The sequence below is a fragment of the Strongylocentrotus purpuratus genome, unplaced genomic scaffold, assembly GCF_000002235.5.
Source record: "Strongylocentrotus purpuratus isolate Spur 01 unplaced genomic scaffold, Spur_5.0 spur5_scaffold_8, whole genome shotgun sequence".
Taxonomy (NCBI): Eukaryota; Metazoa; Echinodermata; class Echinoidea; order Camarodonta; family Strongylocentrotidae; genus Strongylocentrotus; species Strongylocentrotus purpuratus.
The window spans coordinates 26,797,047-26,816,466 of record NW_022145614.1 but is presented as its reverse complement, the minus strand read 5'-3'; the positions used below and the strand labels follow the sequence as shown (position 1 = coordinate 26,816,466).

The following is a 19,420-nucleotide window of genomic DNA, read 5'->3' as shown; positions in this document are numbered from 1 at the left end:
ATTTAAGGAAGAGTAATATAGTTTTTAAACATAAATGATTAGTGAACATAGTTAACCCTTTGCTCTATAAAACTATTCAATGATTTACACGTATAAGCATTTTTTAAAGATGGGGCATTGCTACGGGGAAACCCCCATCTCCCCCCCCCCCCCCCTCTGGACGCACACACACTCACAATCCCTGTCAAGGTTCTAGGACAATTAACCCTGAGACGACCCCCCCCCCCCCCCTCCGGAAAAATGTCTGTTTTTATAAAAACTAACTTATTATCAGGGTAGAATCCCCTTTAATGACAAGGGGGGGGGGGGGGGGGGGGTAATTGTCCTCGGGAGGGGGGGGGGGGGGGGGGATTCCTACATGGGGGTAATTGTCATACACTTTTTAGAGGCATGTCACCAAATCATGAGGACCCCCCCCCCTATTGTTTTGGGGGTTTCTGTTTTTGAAGATTTTTTTTTCAGTGAATTTGACACTCTTGCATCAGAGATATTGAGGGGGTGTGGTATATGCAGGAAGCTGTTACAGCTTCCTGGTATCTTATGGAAGATTAGCTAGGGAGAGGGGAAGTTAGGGTGAGAGAATAAAAGAGAAAGAGAGGAGAAAATGAGAGACATGTCATGATAGAGACTAGGAGAGACAGGGATATTGAGAAGACCAAGAAGCTGCGATTGTAACAGAAGTGTTGGAAAGCATGAAATAAAGAAGAAGAAGATGGAAAAAAAGAAGAGAGAGAGAGATCAAGGGGAGTGGGTGAGATGAAACTGTACCTAAGGAGAAAAATAAATCTATCGTGAGGGAGTGAGCGGTGAAAATGTGAGACGTAGGATCGAGACAAAATTGCAAAGAAATGTGATGTATTTTATTTATTTATCTATTTATTTATTTTGTTTTATTTACCCAGGGTAACCTCATCAGTGAGTAAAACACTGTTATACAGGGGTGGCGATTTCTTTTCATGACGGGGGGGGGGGGGGGGGGGGGGGGGGGAGATGAAATGCGAGGGATGATGGAGCAGTGGCGTAATGAGCAAAAATGTTGGGGGGGGGTGCAGAAAAAAATCTGCATCATGCCTGTTACATGTTACATGCAGGCCCTGCGGAACGTTTTTCAAAGTGTGTGTGGGGGGGGGGGGGTGGGGGGGGGGGTTCTAATGTATTAACGATCACGTTGGGGAAAAGCAAGTGGAACGTAAATTGGTGTAGGGTCCAGGGGCAAAGACCCGGTGAGGGTCAAGGGGCGTAGCCCCATGAAGCTCAGGGCTTTTAGGCATTTAATAACGGTCAGATGACCTTGCATCCAGATGCCCGCCTTAGGGCCCCCTTGTAGGGTCCAGGGGGCTGAGCTCCCGGAAGCTCAGGGGTTTTAGGCATATAATGACAGTCGGGTGAGCATATTTTGATAATTATTTGTGACACTGGCATGCACATCACCAATTGGAGTGGGGTAGAGCGCTCCAGAATCTAAGGGGTTAGGAATTAAATTACGATCAGATGAGCATCTAAGGACTGCCTTAATTAGGGCCCCTTTGTGGGGTCCAGTGGGCAGAGCCCCCGGAAGCTCAGGGAAATACCATGCCATTTCAGCAACATTTGTAAATCACTGGTATCGAATCAGAAATAAACCACATTTGAATTTTATTAGGGGGGCAACTTGGTCCTTTCAAACTTTTGAAAACTTTCGCACGCGCACGCGCACACAGTCGATATCCAATCACATGTTGCCGATCGTCTGCTAATTTACAGTGAATTGCTAATAACAAAAATGTCTGGAGATACCAATTTCGTCTTAACGCATCTCGGTGAATTAGAGGCTCTTGCGGAGGAAATTCTCACAGAAAAACAGCAGGTATGGTTGTTTAATTTCTAATTCATTTAGTTTCCATTTAACATAAATTAAATCGTGTAGAATTGAAGGAACGCGAGGACCTTCGGTCCCACATGTTAATGAAAATGTCAGTGTCTCTCTGATCGCGCACCCGATATGCATGTCGTGTGCTAAAATCCTTCCCATAGAGATTGCACGCATGCCTAATATGCACCTAGATCTATGCAGTCTCTGTGCATTGCGCGATCATGCAAAATTGGTCAAATTGAGATTCAAACCTTTATTTCTTATCCTGAAGGTGATACTCAATAAATGAGGTTACTTGCATATGAAAGAGCAAGTTTATCTCCATAATATTAAAGGGGTGTCATCTCAGAATTCTAAAAACATCTTGGTAAAAAAAGCGATTTAGACATCTAGGTCTAGACTAGATCTAAACATTGTTTCCATCGTTCGTAGCTCTGAAATTTGCCACTTTTTAGAAATGACACCCCGAGCGATAAGTAGTCCCAGTTGTAAGGAATATATCCATGCATGCACTAATTTTTTTCACTTGCCCCAAGGGATCACAAGTAATTTCAGTTTGAAAATACCCTTCCCCCCATTTTTTGGATCGGCTAAGTTACCGTAGGGAGGCGTGAGCTCCGCTCAGCCCAAATCCATGGTGACGGCGCATAGAAATTAGAATCTGCTCATGCATGTGATTCGTCTACGTTCAGTTCAATAATTTTGATGTTATTTGATACGAATGTTTTTATAGAGTAAAGGAGCCCGTTTTCGGCCACTTAAGACAAAATCCTATTTTTAGGACTCTTTAATTCCTATTTATTATCATTTCTTGTTCAAATCATGAAGCAAATATTATTATTATTTAAACAAAAAAAGAATCCCAGAAAAAAAATCACGAATTGCCATGACAATATTCATTTCAATTTTCACTGTTTTGGAGCCCGTTATCGGCCGAGCGTTTCAGTTTACGGCCGCATGTACAAAGTCAATAGGAAGCGCGTTTCCGCGCTGATGTACAGCACAAGCGGGCGGAGTAGGTATCCCACGCCGGAGCTCCCTGGTGCTCGCCTGGCCGAAGACAGGCACAGCGGTGATCGGAAGTTGGAGTCTGAATTAGACAGAGATATCGTGTGTGCGTCGCGGTGTGCGGCTGCATTGATTTAATACATGCGATGACATACTTTTGAGCTTGCGACTAGCACAAAATCGGGCTTTAAATCTGAAAAATACTTGAAATAAACTTCATTTTATGGTACCCATATTTCTTACAGACACGCGTAAGATAAGGCTGTGCACAACAGTGTAATGAGGTACCCGAGTACACTCCCATGCTTACAAGCGAATACTCGAGTATTCGGACGCCATTTTTTTTTGGAATTTTGGAATTTTTTTGGAATTTTTTTTGATTTTTTTTTTGTTTTTGTTTTGTTTTTGCCACCACCATACATACCACTGGAGCAGTATCCCAGTTCTGTCGCCGAAAACGCATGCAATTTTACTTTGAGTTGCAGTTGAAGGCGCCGATTTAATAATAATAATAACAGTGAACAATGCTGTTTTAAAAACCAAAGATGGCAGAATAATCCATTTCCCTCCAAGTCCAAGCACAAATCCAGACATTTGGTCCCAGTTTCTGAGTGGTGAGTTTGACAGTGCTTGAGTTGGGAAACATTTTTACCGACGGCACCATGCCAGCGGCCGCCGCTCACCCAGGCACGGGTAAGCGTCGGCCTGGACATTTAAAAAAAAAAAAAAAAAAAAAAAAAAAAAAAAAAAAATTTTGCGGCCGAATATTCGGGTACGAGAAATCGTACCCGAGTAGGTGTCAACCGTGCGGGTACTCGAGCATTCGACTACCCTTCACAGCCTTAGCGTAAGATACTCGATTTTTCAGATTTGGGTAGCGGGACCGGCGATTACATCGCTAAAATGTGATATTTTAGGATATATTTTCCATTGCAAATGTGGTTCTTCAGTGACACTGGCATGGTATGGTATGTGTGGGATATGTGTTATGCTATTATGCGATGTATTTTAGAGTGATTTTACCTTGCATCCAACCAATCGGCCGAAAACTGGAGCTGGCCGATTACGGGCTCCTTTACTCTATATTGTATTTTACATTTGTAAAACATCGCCCAATTCGGCCTTTTATGCCGCGATGCATTGTTGTCCTTTTATTCTCAATAAAACCATTATCAATTCATTTCAATTCAATTCAAATTGGGACCACGTGTGCGTGTTTGTTAATTGGCGAATGGACCCGCACACGGAAGACAAGGAAGGGAGCTTGCGATCGTGCTCAAGTAGCACGCGCATGCAGCTAACTTGCTAAGGCTAAGCAACACACGTACGCTTGCATATTGCGCTATAGACCCTACAGCTGTTTTGCTAAATTTAGGAAACAAAATAACTCTGCGTCTACGTCTTTTTTGTTGATTCTGACAAAAATTGGATGAATATTGCCTAGATTTTAGGGGGCTGTATCTTTTGATGAAAAAAAACGGTGATTCTTGAAATTTGAAATGTATTATTCTGAGTTAATGTAAAACCACTTGAGCAGATCGGCCAATGGGAGCGCATTAACTGACTGTACAGCGCTCAGTGCGTCAAGTTCTACATGTTCTCCCCATCTTCATTCCTCACATCTTTCTTGTCAAGTTGAGATGTTTTGTTATGAGACGTTCATCTTCATGGTCTGAGTCAATTTTTCACATTTCAGATCGTAGATCTTGATCGGAAGAGGAACCAAAGCAGGGAGGCGGTCCGAGCTTTGAAAAATCAGACAGAATTTCCGTCAAACCAGAAGAGTAAAAAAGGTACACATGGGCAATGGTTTTTAGTATTTTAATAAAACTAGTAAAACAATTACAGATAATGCTGCAATAACCTGATTAAGTATTTCTAGGGCAATTCAGATTGTTGTTATTCATTGTATTTGTCATTACAGTACACATGTATTATGATTACTGACATACACTTTCAGTTTTCAAAGTCTGATAAGATATGCATGTAGGATAATTAGAGTGTTGTGACTTGATTTTAAAAGAACTTTACATTTGTATATATATTGTCTTGACTTTATTGTGTGGCAAGAAGTACTATGAACATGACAGACAAAGAAAGAGGACAAAATATACAGTTCCTCATTCTACCCTCAACAATTGTTGAGGGTAGCATGAGGAACTGTATATTTTGTCCTTTCTTTGTCTGTCATGTTCATAGTGAGTCTTGCCTTTTATTCAATTGTCACCCATTTCTATAGTGACACCTGTAACATTACTTGAGTTCCACACATACTTGCTCTGGCAAGCACATTCTAAACCTCATTGTATTGGGATGTGCAATGACCCAATGAACTGGTATAGCCTACACATGCATTTTATATACTGCTTGCCACACCTTTTTTCATCACTCCTCATGAGCTGTTCTTATAGAGCACATGTCTTTAGAGAGAGTCTACGTCAAGGCTAATTCAGCTTCATCATAATTCATGCCTTACTTCTTCGCTTGATTTTCTACTCAGTTCTAAGGCCTTATTACTTTATTGAGATAGTTTCGTCTCCATTACTTCATCCGCAAAGAAGCGACATTAATTTGTCTATAGTGTACCTTTTCTTTCTACGGGAACTGTAATATTTGAACGGCTACCTATAATTCACCTTGTAAATATATATTATTTCACTGTGACTTGTGAGATAATTTGTCCCAACAATTTGTGGCTCACTAATTCTGGTGCCGGTTTCAACAGGTGTTGCTACGAGACAAGGTATGAAAGAAACCACTTTCTATTTCCTTAATTTTATGTGACCAATTCCCTAAAAGACTGTCAATATAACGGTTACAAATTATATTCAATAAATTCTCTTTTTTCCACTTGCAGAAGTCAAAACATGGGTAGGCTTTGGGAACACTTTCATCAAACTGCCAGCCAAGAATGTCAAGACAATGCTAACTGAAGGTAAGATACGGACAAAAGATTGCTTAGATTTCCGTTTCACCCATTTGTCAAACAAAATTAAGATGTAACATAGCTGTCAGACATTTTGATTTAGGAGGAAAAATTCCTATTTTTCTGCCTTCAAACTGGTGTCATTAACTCCATACTCCATACTCCATACAAAACTTAACCTGAAAATCTCAATTGGAAAGCAGACCAAGACTATAAATGTCCCAACAGTTATGAGATTGCCTAGCAAAATCAAGTTTACCAACATGATTTAAACCAATACCTCAGTTTTAAACAGGACTTAGACCCAGTACCAGATTTTATTAAAGTACCATATTTGCCGACGATAAGGCCGCACCACCGCATAGGCCGCACCCCAACTTTGACATTTCAAAGAGGAAAAAAAAAGGGAAAAAAAGGGAGAAAAAAAAAACAGGAAAAAAAACAAAAAACTGACAAAACAAAATAATAATAATAATAATAATAATAATAATGTAACTTATATCGCGCCAAATCCACTCTGTGGAGTGCTCAAGGCGCGTGTAAACAGGAAAAAAGATCAAGACTTGAAAAACACTATTTTTTTTTACAAACTGATACCAAATTCATCAATCTATATAAGTAATACGCTAAGGCTCCGCGGGGGGCGCGACGTCTCCGCGAGCCTTTGTATTCTATTGTTTTTTAATGAGATCGCCGACCGAAGTTGGTGCGGCTATCTCCTCCTGAACCCTCCCCTCGGGGTACCCGTGCCCGGTGCCATCGTCCGCGGGAGAGTCTACTCTGTGGAATTGGCTATACTCCGCCCGAGGTCCTCCTCCGTGTCGACGTCCAGGGCGGAAAACAGACGCGATATGCATAATGCAGGATATGCGTGACGACAGAGATTTCTCATGGATATTCAACATTACATCCGTAGACACACGACTGATGACCATCCACTCACATTAAGTTGCGTATTAAATGCACTATGCACAGGGTCGGGCTTACCCGAGTAAAGCATCTTTCTATAGGATATCCTTTGTAGTAGCTGCACAAGCCACAGAGATACACACGAAGCTTCCCGTCCACGTCCAAACTTAGAGACCTATTTCCATCATTATTGCCGCGATTTGTATATAGTTTTCGTGAATGGAGGTATGAAATCAAAGCTTATTTTGTGATTATTACGGCAATGTATACTAAAATTTGATTATCATTTTCTAAAGGAAAGTTTCCACAAGAAAACCATTGGACTGACAGTTCAGTCGCAAGCTGCCTTCAGTCAACACAAAGTGCAGTGCTGCTGTAGTGTGTGTGAGTTGCGATGTGCTTGCAGGAAGCTCCAACACGGGCACCGCGCACCGTAGGCGTCCGACGCCTGCGGCGCCGGTGTTGAGCTTCCTGGAGTTATGCTGCAGTGTGTGTGAGTTCACCTATAAGCTTGAGTCGAAGAGATTTGACACTTTGAAATTGTTATCTGTTGGTTTGCATCATTATTGCCGCGATTTCAATATAGTTTCGTGAATAGATTTACGAAACCTGAGCTTAGAATTAGTAAAAGTATACTAATGTCTACGTTTTAAACGACTGTCTGATTTTCTTGTGAAAATTTTACTTTGAAACATGATTATCGAAATTAATGGTCAGAAATAATCACAATCTAGGGTCTATTATGTTACAGTTCTTGCATCAAATCAATGCATGAAAACTTAGTTATTGAACTAGAAAAATGTTTTGTCTTTTTAAATAGGCAATTATGAAGTAGGAAGCCTGAAACCTTAGCCTACTAAACAAATCTCAACAAAGTGTAGGTCTATCCTTTTATGAATTAATGAAAAAGTAGCCCCAGAAAAAAGAGCCCCGAAAGTTGAAAAAGTAGCCCCCGAAAATTTCCCAAAAATTTGAAATGGAGCCCCCGAAATGAAAAACTTAATTTTTTGCCTGCACCCCCCTCTAGAATCCCGCGGATTTCCACGGGTCCTGAGTTGCGTGTATATATAATATAGGCGTGGGGTCCACGGGTTTCAAGGGGCCATAAACCCCCAAAAGCTCGGGGGTTACGTTCTTCAAAGTTGGGGGGGGGGGGGGGAGAGATCAGATCCCAGCTAGTTGGGTGTATATATAATATAGGCGTGGGGTCCACGGGTTTCAAGGGGCCATAAACACCCGAAAGCTCGGGGGTTTTAGGCGTTTAATTATGGTCAGATGAGCATATTTTTAATACTTTATTTGTGACACTTGCGGGTCACTAATTGGCGTGGGGTCAATACGTAGAGTTGCGTAGTGTTGCGTACCAACTACGCTGGCCTACGTTACTATATGCTGAGGGACGGAAAGGGGTACGCAAGGTGAACGAAAACAATTCAACATGATTAAATTTTTTTGCGTACTTTCGGCATAGAAACTTGACGCAGAAATTACGCCTTTTTACGCAGAAAGTCCGTCTTTTTACGCAACAGTACGCTACCCTACGCCAGATCGACTAAGCAGTAAAAGCTTTCCACACAGTAAGCAACCATAAGCAAACCTGTACGCCAGCCTACGCATAACCTACGCAGGGACTATTTTCCCATTAATACGCAGCCTAATTTCTGCGTAGTCGGTACGCCATACTACGGAACTCTACGCAGTTCCAGTGGCTTAAAGAATAACTACCGGTACAGTTGGATTGTTTTTTTAAATTTGATATAAGGCCAAATTAAAAAAAAAACATGCTTATAGCGTCCTGTTTTTTTGAAAAATGGGAAGGAGGAGGCACTTTTTTTTTTTTTTCTTTCAAAATGGCCGCTCCGTACATTTTCCCTGGCATTCGGGCTATTTTTCAAGATGGCGGCCGACAATTTTTTTTTTTTTTTTTAAAATCAGGAATACATTTTAGCAGTGCTTTTCATGTTTTTTTTCTTTCAAAAAAAAAAAAAAAATAGGAGGCGGCCCCCAAAAAGGAAGCAGGCGGGGACAATGTTTTTTTTTCTTTCAAAAAAAAATTAAAAAAAATTAAAAATCAAAAAAAAAAAAAATAGGAGGCGGCCCCAAAAGGGAAGCGGGCGGGGACGCTAAACATGTATATTTTTTAATGGCCTGAATGGCAAATAACGTTCTTGGTGGTTTTAATTTAGACATTCTCTATATATCTATTTACACCCCCGCCCCCTCTAGAATATCGCGGATTTCCGCGGGTCCTGCTAGTATTCTTATAATTTTCCGGAAGTTTAGCTAAAAAAGTGATCGCAGGCAGATTTGGTGTCCGATTTATACCCCTACCACAATGTACGGTGTAATGCGAAACTACATGAAATGGAAAACAAAATGGCGACTTTCAGTCCCATATGTGCAAATTCTGGTTTTGACTTTTTTTTTACTCTTTCGCCGTAAAGGCCGCACCCCAACTTTTGATATTTTCTCTTCCAAAAATACTGCGGCCTTTACGCCTGCCAATACGGTAGAAGAAAAATGGGCCACCTTTTCTTTCATTCATTCGTGTCTCCTTAGATATATATATATTTCTTCTTATTTGTGTGCACAATACATCACAGATCAGAAGAAGCTTGATGAAGAGATCAATGAGCTGAGGAACGGACTGAAGCCAAAGGTTGCCAAGTTGAGAGAAATGGAAGGTAAAGTAGAGAGCAAAAAAAAAATCAGTCAAATGATCTAGGCTATTTCATTTTCTTTAACTGGGTTTTAAGGCTAGCTCAAAAATGCTGCGGTAAACCATTTTAATTTTTATTTTAAATGTGTAAATGAATGGCAAGTAGAGATTGATAAAAAGCGGCTTTTCACCCCCAAAAAGGAGAGTCCAGTGTGTTTTTGCTTAGTCCATCAATGCTTGTAGGGCAATGCCTGTTCATCGATGTTAGCTTAAAATGTTAGACTGCTGGCCATTGCGATGTCTGGTTGGTTCATCTTGGTGCTGTGTGAAAAAAAGCATCTCTTGTCGCTTCCAGGAATTTGCAAGCTGGGTGGTTTGGGGCTCTATTACACGATTCGGTTGCCCAGTTGATTTCTGGAAAGTTAAAGTCTCCAAGAAGAATCTTATCCCAGTTTCCACAAAGACTGAAGTCCTTGACTAGAGTGCATAGTTGATCGTTGTCTGTGTCACTACTCCCTGGGCTACTATAAGCCACTCCAATAGGTAGCTTGTTTCTACTTGCCATAGTTATCTATGCATATACTGCATCCTTAAAGGTATTTGTTTTCATTCTGGAACATTCCTCTGCTTTCAAAGATGCATGTACATATAAACATACTCCTCGACCCTGATCATTCAAGTAATGAAATAGTTCAAAGCCATCAAGGTGAATTTCACTCGGCATCAACTCATATCTAGGGTTTTTTGGTTTCACCTCAGTAATTCCTACAATGTGCGGATTGTGCAGGGTGATAATTGCTTGTAGTTTGTGCCGTTTGTTGAGTAAGGTGTCTGCATTTGTGTATATACATTTAATGCTGTGCTGTGATGGTGCTGAGTAAAAACCTCTCTCCCTCTCTGGACCTACTGTCGGAGTTCTGGGAATTTCTGCAGGTCTAAAGCTGCCGCTGCTGCTCCCGATCTCCATTTTATTTTTTGAGAGGGGGGGGGGGGCGTTTCCAAAACTGGTCTATACCTTTAAAACATTGCCTCAGCAAAGATAAAATTATTTGACATGTAAAAGAGGAGGTTCTCGCAACAAAGGCACATATATATTGCTCTAGTGCTATAAGAAACAGTCTATTGATGTGTATTACACATATGATTCACTAAAAGTGCAATACAACCACCACATTTATATGAAATCAGAAAAACAAAGAGAAACCAGTTGATGAAATTTTGAAAGAAAATAGAGAAATCATGAAAAAGTTATGAATATGTGAGATACACGAAGATCAACTCTTTATGAATCTTGAATTGGCAATTTAGACAGTCAATTTTGATGTGATGATGAAGAATTCTGCCATTTATTGTATAAATATAAAGTACCTTTTCTTTCAGGCAGTACTTAAAATGTACTATAGAAAGTGTATTGTTTCATTTAGATTAAAACAGAAATGGATCCTTATGAGTATAAAAATACATTTTGAAAAATTGATATTTCAGTAGTTATATGTGCTAGCCTGCTAGGACATGGTGACATTTCTTATTCAATTGTTGCTTTAATAGACGCAGGTGTTCTTTGAGTCACAAAAGTTTACCCAGCTTATTTAAAGGTGGTTCCAACCTACAAGTATTCATTGTTGGTAACCTTTCTCCCGCAATGGATGGATGCCACATATTTCTGAGTTTAGTCATGAACAATAAATCACTCTTAAGCTGTCTGCATGTTGATTAATTGATCAGGCCAACCCGGATAAGTCAGATTTTTCATTGTATGTTTGATTGATTGAAGGCAATATGTTTGATGCTATGTGATATATTACAATGTGTTGTAGAACACTACTTGAAGTTGTACTTAAAGAGAAGGTTGAATTTGTGTCAAGAGGATAACTGTGTTGTGAGCTTTTCTACCATTCAATTTTCTTTTAGAAGAATATCATTGGGTTGGCATGTTTAAAACAAGTTGAAATCCTTTAAAAGACGCATTTAAAATCGACCGTTTTTTAAAACATAAACAACATGATCTATATAAGGCCACTATAGACATGTGTGTTATAAATTTTCTATGCATTTGTTTTTTCAATGTGTTGTTATTTTCTTGCTTTTCATTCCATTCTCTTTAAAAAGAAATGTTCCATGAAATTTATTTCTATCTGAGCACTTTCATGTTTGAAATATGATTTGACTAGAAAGTGATAAACAACTTTGAGCTTAATTATTATGCCACTTATTTGTTTTGTGGGTTTCAGCAATTAAAAAAAAAAAAAAGTTTCTGTCACCGTGCAATAGCAGACACTTAGTACTCAACTTTATCTTTAAGGCACTTTTGTCTACGTGCACATATTGACAACAGCATCACTTTTTCAAACAATATCCTCAAAATAAGTCTGTAATATCATGAATACAACAATTGGTCATTCATCATGCCTCTCCCAGTATATAAAGCGATAGCGGAGGTTGTGATCCCGTTTTCTTTGAATTTTTTTTGCCTGAAATGACTAAGTATCTGTCTATCTCTTGTAAATGTTTAAGTAATGATTTAGTGGTAAGATGTATTTAATAACAATATCCTTTGTTATGATATTAATGTTCCTGTATTGTAATGTGATTTGTGTTCTTTATAAGAGGGCAGACGGTGATTAAATTCATTTTTCAGCTCCTGTAAAGTATTTTAAGAATGAAATAATGATGATAATAATAATAATAATAATTATTTCTTTTGGTTTACTTGTAGGTCAAGAAGAGAAAAAGGGCTTTGATCTGAAGGCGATGTCTCGGGATGAAATGAAGGCAGTGTACCACCCTACAGGCTTCCAAGGCAATACCTGACGCCTCGGAACAAGCCAAGATGGCCATCCGGAGAAGGAGATCCAGTGAAACCTCTTCAGAAAGGCCACCCAAGAGAAGAAGTCTTCAGAGATGGTCTTTATATCCAGGTGGTTGTTGATAAGAAGGTTTGACGGAGAAAGACCATTTACAGAATATGATGAAAGTAAATCTTTATACAGAGGTGGGCTGAAAATGGCCTCTCATTGAGAAAGAGGAAAGGGAAATGTATTAAGAGGTGGTTTCATATAGAATGATATTAATAAGGCTGTGCATAATCGTGTAATGAGGTACTCGAGTACACTCCCAGGCTTACAGGTGAATACTCGGACGCCATGTTTTTACCCACGGTACCATGCCGGTGCTCTCCCAGGCGCTGGGCACGGGTAAGTGTCAGCCTGGACAGTGCCAGGTGTACAGGCGAAGAAAAAAAAAGGAAAAAAAAATGGCGGCCGAGTATACGAGTACAAAAAATCGTACTTGAGTAGTTGTCAACAGTGCGAGTACTTGTCGCAGCCTTAGTTATTAACCTTCTGACCACTGAATTCTCTCATTGCTATAGGCTTAAATACATAAACCACCTGGTTCTATTTAGCAATGGGTTAAAGCAGGTTGTATTAAAAAGACCACCATTGGAAAACAAGAAATGTGTTGTTTTGTATAGGAAGATGGAAAGACGGTTCCTAAGAGCAGTTTCAACTGAAAAAGACTGCTCAAGAGAAAAAAGAAAATAGAAAGGTGAACCTTACAGACAAGTTGTTGAGAAATAATCAGTGTTGGCAATTTGAATCTATTCAGATTTGAATACAGTCATGACTTTTTGACAAGGCTCATTGAGTAAAATAACTCATGAAAATTGATTGTTTTGTTTTGTTCCCCCATTAGATATTTTGGGCATAGTGTCAAATTTTTTTCATGGTGCAATGTGGAGAAGTAATCATGAATTCCTTTTTTTCTTTCTGTGTTCCCCATGTATACCCTTTTCACAAGTTTATTCATACGCAAAGAAAATATCTGATTGTTAAAAGTGAATCTGAACTGGGCTGAAGAGTAATTGAATTATATATTCTTTTAAAGTCATTTACAGGTATTTTCTTTCTTGAACTTTGCCTATCCTATTGTTATAGGAAGCATAGAAAACGCATTAAATGATGTGGATGATGACATCATCTTTGTTGCATTGTGGGAATAGCTGTGGGGCTGTAAAGCATATTTCTTGGTTGACGTAAGTTTAACCTCAACGGTCTTAATCACTGAGAAATTATTGCTTACAGACTGTCTACTGCATGATGACCCTCTAGTGCTCCTATTAACCCTGACTTAACCGATAGTTTTCTTGTGTAATCTATGACGTTTTTATTTATGTATATGAGAAAATAATCTTAGCCACTACTTTGCTCTGGATTTGCATTGAGTTAAACTAGTGACTTGTTTGTTTACCACCCTGTACAAGTCTGTATGCATCTCCTTCCCGCTGATATATCTCTACACCATTACTACCTACAGCGACTATGTGGAGCAGCTTGCAGGTACCCAGGTTCCCAAACTCCTTCGAGCATATAAGCATTGATTCTTCTATTGTTAAAGAAACATCTTTCTCTACAATCCCTGTTAATAGCTTTGCAGGAGATACAAGCCTACACTTCCTGACCTTATCGTAAGTTGAGCAAGCATATTGCAATTTATCACAAGAATGTGCTTGAAGGTGCTCCTCTGCATATTTGGAAGTATTTGGAAGATCTAACATTGGAACAACTTCTACATATTTTGACACCACATAACTGCTGTTAAAGCATCTTTCAGAACACAGAACCTTCATTAGTTTGTATTACCTAATTCCTGTATATTCAAGAAATCAGTTTCGAATTGTAGTTGGATACGCTTTTCCCTACACTAAATGAGATATTTTCGTCAACCCAAACTCTAGTATTGAATTTGACCACTAGCCCACCCTCGGTTCTATAGCCATTTGTTCTCTGAATTTGTATGATTAGCAACTCCGGTGAGTTAATAAGCCCACAGGTAAGATGAGACGTTTCGTTAGAGCATTTATTACTTTTTGAAAGTATATCCTCTGTATTTTTAATCTGCCCATTCATTTCAATAGTTTGACCATCTCTTTAAAAGCTAAATCTCTGTGATGTGATGAGGGGTCAATTTATTTTTTGTTTTTAAATGTTATCTTGTTCTTAATGACGGTGTTGCCAGCACTCTTCGTCATCTTCTACAGCCAAGGGTGCCTTCCTCCTACAATGCCTACCCTCCTAGGTAAACTCCACACAGTTCCAGCTGTTCTGGTTCAGCTGCCTAGGTATTATGACACAAGTGAAATAATAAAAGCAAGATGACAAGGACAATCTTATGTACAAAGCAAAAGCAAAGTAAAAATCTCTAACCGGCTTGCCTTTTACTAGTATGTTCGTTTATTGATGTATGACGGTCTTCTGCCTACCCTCCTGGGTTAATAAACTTCACACAGTACCACTCTCACCACCCCATCCAACTTAACAATTGAGGAAATGAACATTCATGAGTAAAAAGTATGAGAATTGTAAAATTAAAAACTAAAAAAGGACACAATTTATAGCCACTACGAACATGTCCTCATTCAAAGAAAGAGGACAAAATATACAGTTCCTCATTCTACCCTCAACAATTGCTGTGGTAGACAAAGGAATATCCCTTCACTGCTATTATGTAAAAATGTGAAGAACAGGTGTCACATGCATATTTCCCTGTTCTACACATTTTTAGCAGTGAAGGGATGTTCCTTTGTCTACCACAGCAATTGTTGAGGGTAGAATGACTGTATATTTTGTCCTCTTTCTTTGTCCATCATATTCATAGTGAGCAAAACATCAAAAGGATGGAGGATTAAGAATGGGTTCAAAGGGAGGGAGAGAAAGACAAGAGGATGGAAGAGAGGGATTTGAGGAATAATTGCATTGGGTAGAAGAAATTGATGAAAAAAGAGGTAGAAGAAATTGATGGAAAAAGTGCAGAAAAGGAAACAGATGTACACAGGCAGGGGTAGAGGACACAGGGGTAGAGGAGGAGATAGTGTTAGCAAAGTGTCTTGAACTTGGTCATTCATTGTTCTTTGAGCTGTGGAAAGCAGAGAGAAATATCAAAGAAATACCAGCTTGCAAAGAGGGAGTTTCACACACAAAATATAAAATCAAGTTCAAGTTTGATACAAATCCACAAGGTCGAATTATCATCAGACACGAACAACAATACGTTAGGACAAAATACATACATTGCTACACAATACATACACTAGGTCAGAAAACATTTAAGATATTGGGTATAGTCATGGTTGTAAGTATCCAATCGTGGAGTATCCAAAGAGTGCTAGTGGAAATCGTCCTAGGATCGTCGGAGGATTGGTCGGAGGATTGGAGACGCTGAGTGGACCATGAAGTCTTCCACGCTGTCTCTGTCGCGACATGTCGGTGTCACTGGTACTAAGGTTGACCGGTCTTGTGACGATAGGTAGAGCTATTCTCGACAGCTGCCTTAGCCTCGATGGCTGCCTTAGCCTCGATGGCTGCCTTAGCTTAGATTGGTGACTTCGAGGATTAACGTCTGGTTTTCTTGTTAGAGTGTTGCGATTTGTCGAACTATAGCCTCCAAGCTGTGGCTATGTGTATCGGGTTGGTCAGGTGACTGGTCGATGGTCGCTAGGTGGAGTGATTCGTCGGCAGACTGGCAGAAGAGAATCGGAGAAAGCGTGGACAGACCGAAAGACAGGTCTGTGGACTCGTGGCAATTCATCAGGTTGGTGTGACTAGTCGAAGAGAGGGCTAGGTAGAGTGGTTCGTCGGCGGACTGGTCGGATAGGGTCAGAGAAAGCGTGGGCATGTCGTTGAATTTGTAGACTTCATTGGACTGGTCGAAGGATTGGTCTGAGGATTGGAGACGTTCAGTGGACCATGAGGTCTTCCACGCTGTTGCCGTCGGTGTCACTAAGGTTGACCGGTCTTGTGACTGGACGCTGTATCCTCGCTGGCCGCCTTAGCCTCTCTCAAATATTTATATGGTGTAGAAATAAAACTCAAGGTCTATTTATTATATCATGTTTAGTTCTTCGCTAAAACAAATCTTGACTGACTTTTGTATCAAGTTCTATTATGTCGTCTTCGTCTTCTTGTCCACATAGTGCAGATAGGCTCGATAGAGATAGTTCCAAGTCCGTCTTTATCATTTCCAACTCAGATTTGAGTTCCTCGTTTTCTTTTTTGAGTGCATGGTTTCGTTTGGCCACTTATGTTTTTTTTTAACCATTGCTTTCTTCGCTGCTGCATTTTTATCTTCCATGCTCTTCACATTTTGATGCCTCCGCTACAAAGGAGCTGGAGGCATTATGTTTTCGGGTTGTCCAGCCATCCGTCCGTACGTCCCTTTCTCGTGATCGCGTTATCATAAGAACCCATTGATGGATTTCCGCCAAAGAAGTCACAAACGCTTTGTATATATCAAACATGTATGGATGGAATAATGGCCATGTACCTGGATGTACAGAATGTACAATAATATATGTGAGAAATACCATGGAAACTCAGCATTTTAACAATCATTTGAAGGACATGAAACAAGAACTTACTTTAAATGATGGACGGAGGAATTGAGGTATAAAAAAAGGCTGGTAAATGGCAGGGAGCTTGAAGCGAGGCGGAGATCAGAGGGTGGGTGTGTAAAAGAAATAGTTGGAGATAATGGTCGATGAGGCTGAAAAATATGAAGAAGTTGGGTGTCCAAATGGATCTTGTTTCATATCAATAACACATAACAATAACAGAGGGAATACACATATATATCAAACATGTATGGATGGAATAACGGCCATGTACCTTGATGTACAGAATGTACAATAATATGTGAGAAATACCACGGAAACTCAGCATTTTAACAATCATTTGAAGGACATGAAACAAGAACTTACTTTATATGATGGACGGAGGAATTGAAAAAATATGAAGAAGTTGGGTGTCGAAATGGATCTTGTTTCATATCTATAACACATAACAATAACAGAGGGAATACACAAAAATACAGACTTACATGACTGTATTACTACACAAATACTATGCAGAGATTACCCATTGATACGGATCAGTGATGACAAAGATTATTTTCAGGATCTATGAAATCCTTATTTGATTATTCAAATTGACAACACATTTTTAAACATAATTTTTACTGATACTTTAAAAAGGAATATATTGCATTACAAGTGAAAATATAATTTTCATGAAATTTCTCTATAAAACATTGCCAACTTGATGTACTGGTTCGGAGGCATTATGACACTTAGCAATATGACGAAGATGAATTCACATATAGAATCTCCTAGCTGCTTGACTGTTACTAGTAACTCCCTTTTATTAATGTGTGAGTATTTTGCCTACCGGTACCCTCCTAGGTAAACTCCACCCAGTTCCAGCTGTATTGGTTCAGCTGCTTTAATAGGCGTTACGACATAAGTGCAATGACACATAGCAAAATGATAAGGACGAATTCAAGTACGAAGCAAAAGCTAATTAATATCTCCAAGCGACATGTCTTCTACTAGGGCTACTGCGGTTTCTTTGCAGCAGTTGTCTTCTTTTGTTCTTCTCCTGGGCTGGGGCAGGCCATCATGTTGAAGACCTATACCTTCTACAGACAGTACAGAAATCTGTAAAGCTATGAAGTAATCATGAGTATGTAAGGAAAATCTATTGTGAAGATTCTAACGCGAGCATGAACATTAAATTGATTCAAAGAAAACTGTTCGCATTCTAGGCTGTGATAAATAAGAATTCTTCTCATTTCCATTGATTTCTAAAGCTGTCTGTGATATAACTTAGCAATGTTTCAAATATGAATTAGATTTTTCCTTAACCCTATCCCTCCCCCCCCCCCCCCACTGCTCCCATATATCAATTTATCGAAAATACTGGACATTGTAACACAGCCCTCTCCTTACAAAATGCGTCCTCGCATTTAAGAAATTTAGGTTTTCCTGGGCGATAACCTTGTTTCCAATGCAACCTTGCCTTAATTCGATTGCAAGAAGTATATACAAAACCAAGAATATATATCATATAACTTAGCTCCCATATATCAATTTATCCTAGCATACTGGACATTGTTGCACAGCCTGCTCCTTACAAAATGCATCCTCGCATTTAAGAAATTTAGGTTTTCCTGGGCGATAACCTTGTTTCCAATGCAACCTTGCCTTAATTTGATTGCAAGAAGTATATACAAAACTAAGAATATATAACTTCACTCAATATTACCAATTTGGAAGAAAGCACTTGTCTTATTTTGCCCACTTCTTTTCTGTTACATCACAATCTCTTTGTCAACACCAGCATCAATCAATATATATCTACAACATCAAGACATCTGCTTTTCTTCCCAAACTTGTCAATTCTTTGTTCCTATACAACATGGAACGTGCAATTATATTGTAGTGTTGAATGAAGTATCGGGAACGAAGCTGGGAGTGGCTCTACTAGTGCGTCCGTCGACATTCAGTTCTGGTTCAAATCTACGTTATCTTATACTAGACAAGGCCACAAGGACACGTCTGTGAGTGCCGCAGAAAGCGTCACTCACGCAGTGTCCCATCAACAGCACCTACAACTCTTGGAAATCTGCATGACTGGAAAAACTATACCTGCAAGATTCTGCTGTAATGTGTGGATCCTGGCCATTTGACTACAGCATTGGAGATCCTGTAGTCTGGAGTGCAAACTGATTGCACATTGATTGAATATCTCCCTTTTCTATTGACGAACGTGTGGCCAAGGGGTGCCCCATGCAGACCGATGTGGGTCCCATCAATGCACCTGTATAGTTTGAAAGAAGAATTTGAAAATAAACACACTAGGTATCATATCTTCTTGCCGTCTCCGCTTCATTTTTGTCCCCACCATTTCTTTGCGGAGAGATGGACTGTTTTTTTGTGTCAAGAGGTTGGCATCTCTGCAACAATGACTTTGTCCTTATGTAAGAAACACCTTTCCTCTATCTCATTCTCCTGTTTGTTGATCAGACATAGTTTACTTATCAACATGGAGGCTGTTCACATCGCAATGAGATAGCGCGGTCTATCGTAGCACCCCCTTTTTTCTAGCGCGCGCTATAGACCGCGCTATCTCTCGTGGACCACCCCCAAGAGGTGCTCCAGTGGCACGCCGTTTTGGCTCGCCGTGGCTCGCTGTTGGGCGGACTGAAACGACGTTGTACCTTCCAAACCGCAGAT

At 39.8% G+C, this 19,420-nt stretch overlaps 1 protein-coding gene across 1 annotated transcript; it reads left to right on the top strand.

The window, feature by feature from the left end:
• Positions 1 to 1,615: 1,615 nt before the first annotated feature.
• Positions 1,616 to 12,596, top strand: LOC100889315 (p53 and DNA damage-regulated protein 1). Its single transcript, XM_030976023.1, has 5 exons — positions 1,616 to 1,846; positions 4,557 to 4,653; positions 5,718 to 5,795; positions 9,299 to 9,379; positions 12,071 to 12,596. Exons 1-5 carry the CDS (start codon positions 1,763 to 1,765, stop codon positions 12,163 to 12,165), a joined length of 435 nt encoding a protein of 144 aa, XP_030831883.1. The 5' UTR covers positions 1,616 to 1,762; the 3' UTR covers positions 12,166 to 12,596.
• The last annotated feature ends 6,824 nt before the right edge of the window (positions 12,597 to 19,420 follow it).